General features: G+C 48.2%; 1 protein-coding gene across 7 annotated transcripts in view; it reads left to right on the plus strand.

Annotated features, from left to right (window-relative positions):
* rims1b (regulating synaptic membrane exocytosis 1b) overlaps positions 1-10,000 on the plus strand; it is a gene marked incomplete at both ends in the record, with an annotated part of 66,171 nt that overhangs the window by 47,192 nt on the left and 8,979 nt on the right. Inside the window, 10 exons of one of the 7 annotated variants that reach the window (XM_080523774.1) lie at positions 1,482-1,635; positions 1,798-1,911; positions 2,676-2,738; positions 3,299-3,379; positions 5,094-5,213; positions 6,169-6,258; positions 7,364-7,441; positions 8,131-8,196; positions 8,606-8,719; positions 9,232-9,335. In XM_080523774.1, the coding sequence (XP_080379900.1) occupies positions 1,482-1,635; positions 1,798-1,911; positions 2,676-2,738; positions 3,299-3,379; positions 5,094-5,213; positions 6,169-6,258; positions 7,364-7,441; positions 8,131-8,196; positions 8,606-8,719; positions 9,232-9,335 (984 nt within the window). Of the gene's footprint in view, positions 1-1,481; positions 1,636-1,797; positions 1,912-2,675; positions 2,739-3,298; positions 3,380-5,093; positions 5,214-6,168; positions 6,259-7,363; positions 7,442-8,130; positions 8,197-8,605; positions 8,720-9,231; positions 9,336-10,000 lie in introns of those variants that run through there. The other 6 variants (XM_080523776.1, XM_080523775.1, XM_080523778.1 and 3 more) reach the window with 6 other exon arrangements.

Here is a 10,000-nt window from a genome sequence, read left to right on the forward strand (position 1 = left end):
GCTAGTGCAATGTCACGATCATTCCACTCTACGCTGCCATCCCCTGCATGCTTCAGTAGTACAGCCTGGACTCCACAGTCAAAGGATACTTTGCATCAACTATGTTGGTATCCAATGCTAGCCCTCACTGGGAGCGTGTCTATGTTCCCACAGCCCAATGGTCCCACAGCCCAATGTTCCCACATTTCTAAGTAATCTAACTATATAACAGAGAAAAGTATGTGTGTCTGCCTGTCTGAAGCCTCTTTTCTCCTCATTGGGTTGACCAATCCATCTGACATGGCATGGGCATTGGACCCTAACCCTAACCCTAACCCCTAACCCCTAACCCTAACCCTAACCCTAACCCTAACCCTAACCCTAAACCTAAACCTAAACCTAACCCTATTAGAAATGTGGGACCATTGGGCTGTGGGGCCATTGGGTTGTGGAAACATAGGGATGACCCCCCCTCACTAGTAGCCTATATGGCTAGCCTTCGTGGTTATGGAGTAGCTATTCCATCAGATGAGGCTGGTGGAGGTAGAAATCGGAGGACAGGCTCATTGTGATGCATTCCTCATTCCATTCCATACATTACAATGTAGCCTGTCCTCCAATTTCTACCTCCACCAGCCTCCCCTGTATCCCATGTTTATAAAAAACTGTCCATGTCAGGACTAGCTCAATACTAGTCCCCCCCAAAAAAGGCTGTGATTTTAGCTTTCGCTAATAGTCGTCTGTCTTGAATGCAGAAACAGTCAGGTAAGTACCCGAATCCCCCGGCTATCGCTTAATATGTAACCTAGCTTACTGTATACCCCACTTTGAGTTTTCTTCAACTGAATTCAAAACTCCAAAGAATGTCCTTTTGCAAGTATTGTAAAACATCACACTCTCTGAATGTACTACATTCCCACAGTAGAGAATGCAGTTGGTAACCTTTGTACCCTACAGTAGCTTTGTCACTGGCATGGGTATGAGTGGACTAGCGCTTTCATGCTAGTAGTAGTTGAGCACAGTAGTATTCAAGCATGACCGTGACCTTGCAACAGTCTGTGTCGGGGGAGGCCGGTGGAGGGAAACATTGTAATGCATGGAGAGGATTGAGGAGTGGTATCAGACTACCCTTCCTCATTCTGTTCCATGCATTACAATGATCCCGTCCTCCGATTTCTACCTCCACCAGCCAGTGGAGTGGTCACTTGGGGTAGTTGAGTGCCCTACTCAACACGGTCAAAACGTACTTTAAACTTGTGTTTTCTTTGTGTGTGTGTGTGTGTGTGTGTATGAATATGTTTGCTTCTGCTTGTGTGTCTGTGTGTGTCTGTGTGTGTGTGTGTGTGTGTGTGCGTATGTGTGTGTGTGTGCGTGTGTGTGCGTGTGTGTGTGTGTGTGCGTATGTTCGTGCGTGCGTATGTGTGTGTGTGTGTGCATGCATATATATGTGTGTGTGTGTGCGCGTGTGTGTAAATGTGTGTGTGTACGGTGGTGCAATCCAGGTGCAGAGCGTAACTCCAGGGAGAGGGAGAGGAACAGCACCCTGACCGTCCCCGAGCAGGAGAGGCCCGTCCAGCACCGCTCCCGCTCCGTGTCCCCCCACCGCGAGGACACCTGTAGGGCTCGTTCTCGGCCCACTCACGTCCCCATGCAGAGGTGACACACACACACACACACACACGCACACAACCATCCAGTCAGAATTGACTCTATAAGATGACAATAACAACAATAATATGTTACAATGTTACGATGATGTTGTTATTATGTTAGAACACAGTGACTCACCTCTGTGATGTCATCCTTGTCCTATATCAGGAGTCTGGACGAGATCCACCAGAACCGGCACCACTCCCAGTCTCCGTGCCACTACCACGACTCCCACCAGGAGCACCGGTCTGGGGACTCGGACTACGAATACTCTGAGGACAGGTAACATCACCCAGATGAGGCTGGTGGCAGACAGGTGTCCTAGTGGGGACAGGTCAGATACTGTAGGCGTGCTGTAGAGGGCTGTAGCTGGAGGTGTCTACGGTGTGGTAGGGATGTACTGTACTGTAGGTAGCGATGTCGTGGAGGGTAAACGCACGTAAAACGGCGTTTACGCACCTTTTTTGGAAGGGTATAGCGTTTACTCACCTTCTATGAAAATGTTTGGGTTTTAGCGTCAGCGTTAGAGTTAACGATATCCATTTCAGTGACTGCTTTGGAGCTCTGGTGATAACATAGGTGCTAATGATATTAGCATGATATGGTTGTTGGCTCATGGTTTTGAGTCCTTATTTCTAGGTTTATACGGTAGGTTAATGTGTATGATGGTATGATGGTAATCGTGGTATGGAATGATTCGTTTCGATGCTTGACTACAACAGGTGTATACTGTTTAGGGAATGATGAAGGACACAGTGGCATTGAAAGGCTCTTGTTCTGTTATTGTACTAATAACTACTAATATTACTAATACAAAAAGTCATTGCAACTTACTAAAGTTTAATATCATTGTTATTATTATTATTATTATTATTATTATTATTATTATTGATGCTGGGTTTTATTGCCAAAATCAAAATTATGATTTTTTGATTTCTCTCATAATCATATCGCACGGGCGTTTCTGAGTTGCCATCCTCTTACGTTGTGTTTTTGGCTTGTTTTTGATTGGTTGTCGAATTCACCCATCGCCATGGCAATCACAGTGAGGTCCTGGAGATGCACAGGTCTATCCGAGGCGGGAGTGCCGAGTGCCTGCACACAAACAGGTAAACAAACAAAACAACCAAAAGCCCCGAGACTTTACTGTTATCCTACCTCCCGTACTCATCTTTCTTCAATTACCCATCATCCTTTGCATCGTCACTCTACTTTAACAACTCCATTTTAACTCTGAGTTAAAGTCGGTGTTTATATCGCCAGTGATCGTGACTAAGAGACAGTGTTTGTGTTCACAGTGTTCAATGAAAATGAGTTGTTTTTATTGGAAGCCTTTTCGTCCAACTCAATGTAGATTTTCAATGTTTGCATTTCTGTATCCAAAGTCTATATCCAAAAACCTGAATGTCATTGTTTTCCTACATATCCAGCGCATTCCCCACTAGCTAACAGTCCCATACACCTTCATTATGACGTCATGAAAAAAAAAAAACGGTTATAAAGGGATTACAGAATAGCTACGTTGTTTACTTCATACCAGTTTGAAAATCTCTCCTGATTGATTTTATTTGTGCCTGATCCTTTTATAAATGGCACCTATTTGTGCTTTGTCTTCCCTCTTGTTTTCTTACCCCCTCCAATGTGCGTGGTCTGTACACAACATAACTAGGGGTGTAGCTGCCAAGCACAGCAATACACTGCCGCCCAAAATGCCCCTGTTAGTCAATGGTATCAATAAAGACATGTACAGGTAAGCCTGTAGACTAAGGCAACCCTGCTCTGACTCCCCCCACCCCCCTCTCCTCCCCCCCTCCCCCTTTCCCTCTCTGACACAATAACGTGGACTCATCAGTGACTTTCGCGGCCCATTATGTTGAGTCGACATTTTCTCAACGTACAGTAACTGGCGCTTAGCGACCATAGTGCTTGATGTGCTCAGTGTCAAGTGTTGTCAAGTGTTGTACCAACTGTTATACCCTGTTTTTTCCCTTATATATAGTGCCTTTCCTTCAACTTGCTTTTCTGGTTAGGGTTGATGCTGACATAAAGCATCACAACACATTAGACCATGCTAACACGTTAGCGTCATTTCTATGAGAGATAATACCATGCTAATACTGTATGTTAGCATCACACACACACATTATAAAGCTGTTTTCAATAGTATTCCTAAACCATCATCCTGACAGATGTGATGCTTTATCCCAAATACAAGAACCAGGGAATATTCTATGAGTAATTTAATTGTATGTCTTGGTACATTGTAGCCTATATTATAATAAAGCCCTAATCCCATGCACTGGGTTGAACTATATATTGTACAGTTGATCTGTGCTTTCTTTTCCAATGTCATTACGCTTGTCCCCACGTGCAGCTTGCCTAAAAGCTTTAGATGTTTAGATGGTCTTATGCAATCAACATTGCCTTTAATCCCTCTTTATGCATGTTGCTGTAGTTGGGGAGGGGCGGGGGGGGGGGGGGGGGGGTTATTATACAATATTACATTTTAATGATTTGCTTTTGCAGACCACATAGGAGTGTTGACAGTGTAGGATTAGCAAACATACTAGTCCTCATTCCATAGCCATATGCGTATTTATCTGGGTAATCAGAGATGTTTTTTTATCCTCGATTAAATATATACAGTAGTTCGTTTCCTGATTAAGTTTGATTCAATTGCAGGTCTGATGTGTTCTGTACATGGTGCCATCCTGGCTTAGCACATCCCCTCTGCTGCCTCCACTTGCTTTACTCTTGATGTGTGGGGTCCCCCCCCCCCCCTCATTACTAGTTGGGACATGAGTTAATGACAATGGGGAGATTTGATGATAATCTAGAATCTATCAAATCTTAGTATCCTTCCATGCCCTAGGCTCTGGACACAGTATGTCCATCAGGGGAGGCTGGTGGAGGTAGAAATCAGAGGACGGGCTCATTGTAATGCATGGAATGAAGTGAGGAATGGTACCAAACGTGTGTGTGTGTGTGTGTGTGTGTGTGTGTGTGTGTGTGTGTGTGTGTGTGTGTGCGTGTGCGTGTGCGTGTGTGTGTGTGTGTGTTTGATACCATCCCTCATTCGGTACCATGAATTACAATGAGCCCGTCCCCTGATGATGATGTCATGCATCACAATGAGCCCGTCCTCCGCTTTCTACCTCCACCAGCCTCCCCTGATCATCGTTCTCCCTTTTCCTCCACCAGCCTCCACTGATGTCCATCGTAGGCCTTAGTTTAGCTCCTAATCCATTCGTTAAATGTGTGTTTTCTTAATCATTGACTTTAAACAATTAAGGAAATTACTGCCATGCTTGTTTTATTTGCATAACGTAATACTCCAAGTTACTTTTCTCTCTATGTTTTTCCTCCTTGCATGTTTTTTGTTGGTATCACTGTTCTTTTTTGATTTCTCGCTCTCTTGCATGTGTGTCTGTGTGCGGCGGGGGGGCGGGGTTTCTGGCGTGTAGCTCCACCCTCCCAGCATGCCTAAAGAGCAAGGCCCCGCGCAGACAGGAAAGGGCCGGAACCGTCCCGCGTAGCGTCCTCACGCACCGCGTGCTCAGGTTCACTGATGAGGTCACGGTTAGGTAAGAGACACGGGCGACACCCCTTCCACCCTCCCCCCCCCCCCCCCTCCTACCCCCCCACTTGAGGGATTAATACAGCTGTATTAAAGGTGCGGATCAACGATCCGTACATACATTTTTGGGGTTGTGCTTTCAGATCGCGTCCATAGCTTAGTCTACGAATTTGAGAACGGGTTACATTTCTCCAGCCCCATTCCTCGGCTGTTTACCCCCTCCCCCCCGCCAACCCCAAAAAAAGGCAGTTGTTGATTTCCCCTTTAAAAGAAACACAGCACTAAGTCCTTGTGGTGTGAGAAGAATACAGTGCATTTCAATAGGCTCTGTATGTAGGAGGGCATGCAAGGCACAGTGGGAGGGACATCATCGTGGCCCTTAAACAAAGAGCATGGACATGTCAGATGGCTAACTCTCAGCAGTATAGCAGGCTCTCTGCCACTGGACTTGACATAGAGAGAGAGAGAGAAAAGAAAGAATGAGAGTGAGAGAGAGAGAGGGGGGGGGGGGGTTGGGGGGGGGGCACTGTTTGTGTTGTTAGCACGGCCACTTGCTCACACAGCACACACACACACACACACACACACACACACACACACACACACACACACACACACACACACACACAGACAGTCCCCTCATCCACTCCACTCCACGAGCACGTTCCCATGGCAACGCTCCGACCCTCCATCGAGTGGACCGACTTGTGTGGCCGAACGACCGTTTAAGAGACATTTTTGAAGCCCTCCCTAACAGTATAAACAGTATAAGTTGGAGTCTAACATTTGTTCCCCCTCCCCTCCCCCTCCCCCGCCCCCCCCCCCCCCTCTTTTCTCTCAACTTCCCTTGCCCTCTTTCTACCCTCAATTACCCTTCCATCTTTCCTTCTCGCCCTCCTTTTTTCTCTTTTCTATCCCTCTCTCTTTCTACCTCTGCGGCCCTCCATATTGTGTTGCTATAGCGACCTGCAGCCCTCACTGGACAGGGTCAGGAGTGCCAGCACCACCTGCCTGAGACCTGATACCAACTTCCACTCCCCCGACAGAGACAGGTACACACACATACACACACACACACAGACACACGCACACACACACACGCACACACACACACGCACGCACGCACACACGCAGGCACGCACGCACACACACACACAGACACACGCACGCACACACACACACACACACACACACACACACACAGACACACGCACGCACGCACACACACACAGACGCACGCACGCACACACACACACACACACACACACACACACACACACACACACACACACACACACACACTGCTGCTGCTGCTGATGATGACGATGACGACATCAACGTATTTTTGCCATGCTAGCTATGTATGAATTGAGGTAGTTACTAGTACAATCTGTCACATGTCAAAAACGATCTTCTGTACACCTCTGACTTTTCTGGAATGTGGAAAGTTGCTAACACTTTTTCTCTAGATTTAATAAGAGAGAGAGAGAGACAGCAACAGCGGCCAACTTAACTACCTATTTCACACCCAACATTTGGCCCCAAAATGATCCACACCTTCATTGCAACCTGGTCTCACACGGCAGACTCCAAACGTCGAATTCCGACGTGTAGCTCGCAGGGGTGCGCCTGCTATGTGCGCCTGTCGGGGCTTCTCTCGGGATTATTCCATTTTGAATTGCACTTGCATTAATTAGTTAGGCCACATTTAGGGTTAGGGTTAAGGTTAGGGTTAGGGTTAGGGTTAGGGTTAGGGTAACCCTAACCCTCTCCGTTGGTTGTATCTCAAAATGTGGCCTAACTAATTAATGCAAATGCAATTCAAAATGGAATAATCCCGAGAGAAGCCCCGACAGGCGCACATAACAGGCGCACCCCTGCGCTTTCAAACGAGCGAACGTCGGAATTCGACGTTTGGATGCGATGGAAAACGTCGAATTCTGACGTCTGCCGTGTGAGACCAGGCTGTTCATTGACACTTACAACTCTATTGGCCAGCAGAGGGCTTGTAAGTTGCCAGGGAAGCCCATTGCTGTTAGCAACCATCCCCGTAACAACCGGTCCCCGTCTCCCCTCCTCTCTCACTCACCATGTACCTGTCCTTGTCTCCCTCCCTGGGGGCACCACCCCCACCTCCTCCACACCACCCCACATCAGGTGCTCCAACTCTCTGCCCCGCAAGAGACCCCCGAGCCCCCGGATTTTAGTAGAGCATGCCTCCCCTGAAGAAGAAAGGTACCACCCGTAGCAGCCTCCCTGTTCGCCTCAGCGACCCCCCCCCCCCTCACCCCCCCCACCTCCCTGGGGCCTCCGCTGCAGTCCTGCTACCCCCCCCCCCCCCCCACCTCCCTGTACCTAGCTATCCGCTATGCCTTCGACCTGCTGTTTTACACTGGTGTACACTGGTGGATGGATGTAAAGCTGCAGCCGCTTCTCAGTTTCCTTGACCTTGTGCCTTACCTTTCTGCTGCCTCTGCTACGTATGACACTGTGTTAGTGAGCGTTCCTGCTCTTTCCTTTTCACCGCCTCTCTCGCTTTATGAACAGTGGTGTTTGTTTTTCCATCCTCCTAAAATGCTATATAGGCTACTGTACGTGAGACATTGTGCATGCATTCGAAGTCATTACAAACATTCAAAACATTTGCTCTGGATACATATACATTCAAGATTTGGATTTTGGTTTATTTTTGTTGGTTTCACTGTTTAGTCACCGCATCCTCCATTTTGTGGTCTTCTTCTTCTTCTTCTCCTTCTTCTTCTTCTTCTTCTTCTTCTCCTTCTTCTTCTTCTTCTTCTTCTTCTCCTTCTTCTTCTTCTTCTTCTTCTTCTTCTTCTCCTTCTTCTTCTTCTTCTCCTTCTTCTTCTTCTTCTTCTCCTTCTTCTTCTTCTTCTTCTTCGTGTGGCTCATGTCGCACCCCACAGGCAGACAGGAAGTCTTGGCAGGCCTAACTGTCAGAAAGGCAACAAGAAATGCCTAGAGGGTGACAGGTAAGGTCATTTTTTCATTCACTCACTCACTCACTCACTCACTTCCCATCTTCTACCCTACACCCCTATTCAACCTCACCTCCTCTACCTGGACGGGTGCCCATCCCTCCATCATCGGTCGTCCTGTGTAGAATGTGGCAGAATGTGATAATACCCGAACCGCGGTATTATTTTTATATTACCGTGAGTGTTGTGTGAATTTAGCAGCACAACAAACCCCTTTGTAAGCCCCTCTTTTTATGGAGGTGCATTTGTGTGTTATCATTTTGTCTCTTTCTCCTTCTGTCGGTTACATTTTTTGTTCCCCCCCCCCCTTGTTTACTTCTGATTTATATCATTGTATATTTTTCACATTAATTTTCTTTCTTTTTTTATTGTTTCTCTTGTCACCGTGCTCCGTTTCCGACAGTCGTATCCAGCCCACCTCTATACTGAGGGGCAGTAGGGGGAAGGGGGGGCCGCTGCGTCCCTTTGCCCAGACGCCTCTCAGAGGATCCTGCCCAAACTCACCACGGCTGGACAGGTGCATGCTGGAGCCCTAAATGTGCCCCCCCTCCCGTGCCCACTTTCCCCCCTGTGCCCCCTCCCGTGCCCACTTTCCCCCCCTGTCCCCACTCCTGTGCCCACTTTCCCCCCCTGTCCCCACTCCCGTGCCCACTTTCCCCCCTGTGCCCCCTTTCCCCCCTGTGCCCACTCCTGTGTCCCCTGTCCCCCCTGTGCCCACTCCTGTGTCCCCTGTCCCCACTCCTGTGCCCACTCCTGTGCCCCCTTTCCCCCCTGTGCCCCCTGTGCCCCCTGTGCCCACTCCTGTGCCCACTTTCCCCCCTGTCCCCACTCCTGTGCCCACTCCTGTGCTGGTGCCTGGTTGTGTGTGGTGGTACCTCCGCGCCACCCTCGCTCAGCCTTGAGCCTCTTTGAAACTCTCACTCTATGAGTGACGTAGCCACCCTGGCTTCAGGTCTTATGAATTATTCTTTTTATTTTATTTCTGTCTCTCTTTGTCTCTCTTTGTCTCTCTTTGTCTCTCTTTCTCAGAGCACACACACACAGCCCCTCCCCTCCTACAGGGACTCCCTCGCAAGGCCGCAGGGGCAGACAGCTGCCGCAGGTCCCTGCAAAGAGCAGCAGCATAGAGCAAGGTATGTTATGAAATGTGTGTGTGTGTGTGTGCGTGTGTGTGTGTGTGTGTGTGTGTGTGTGTGTGTGTGTGTGTGTGTGCGTGCGTGCGTGTGTGCATGTGTGCGTGTGTGCGTGTGTGTGTGTGTGTGCGTGCGTGCGTGCGTGTCTGGTGGGTCTCATAAACATTATAACTGGAGTCGATGACCTCATCCATTTCTTTTCAAGTCATCCAATTTGTACTGAGCATCCTTCCTTACTCTCTCTCTCTCTCTCTCTCTCTGTCTCTTTTCTCACGGCATCGCTCATTCTATTCTCTCTCTCCATCTCTTTGAAGAACATGTAGTTAATAAGCCTAGTGAAAAAGGTAAATCGATGCCACATTTTGTATTTCACATAACTTTATATGTTACTCACAGTTTTGGATAGGGGGTCATTTGAGAGTCATTTGGTGTCTAGCAAGTTTACGCGCTGTAGTCTAGAGACTCTTTTTTACCCTCTTGGTGCCGCCCCTCCCCTCGCCCCCACTGATTTTGACTCTCTGTGCACACTGTACACCCAATCCAGTGGACTTGATGCACAGCATGCTCCACCTAGTGTCCAAGTAGAGTAATGTCAGGTTGTCTGTTCATCTCCACTCACCTCCTGCATCCCCATCTAACGGATCTTCACTGTCATGCCTTGGTAG

This window comes from Nansenia antarctica, assembly GCF_963989245.1.
Source record: "Nansenia antarctica genome assembly, chromosome: 2".
NCBI classification, from domain to species: Eukaryota; Metazoa; Chordata; class Actinopteri; order Argentiniformes; family Microstomatidae; genus Nansenia; species Nansenia antarctica.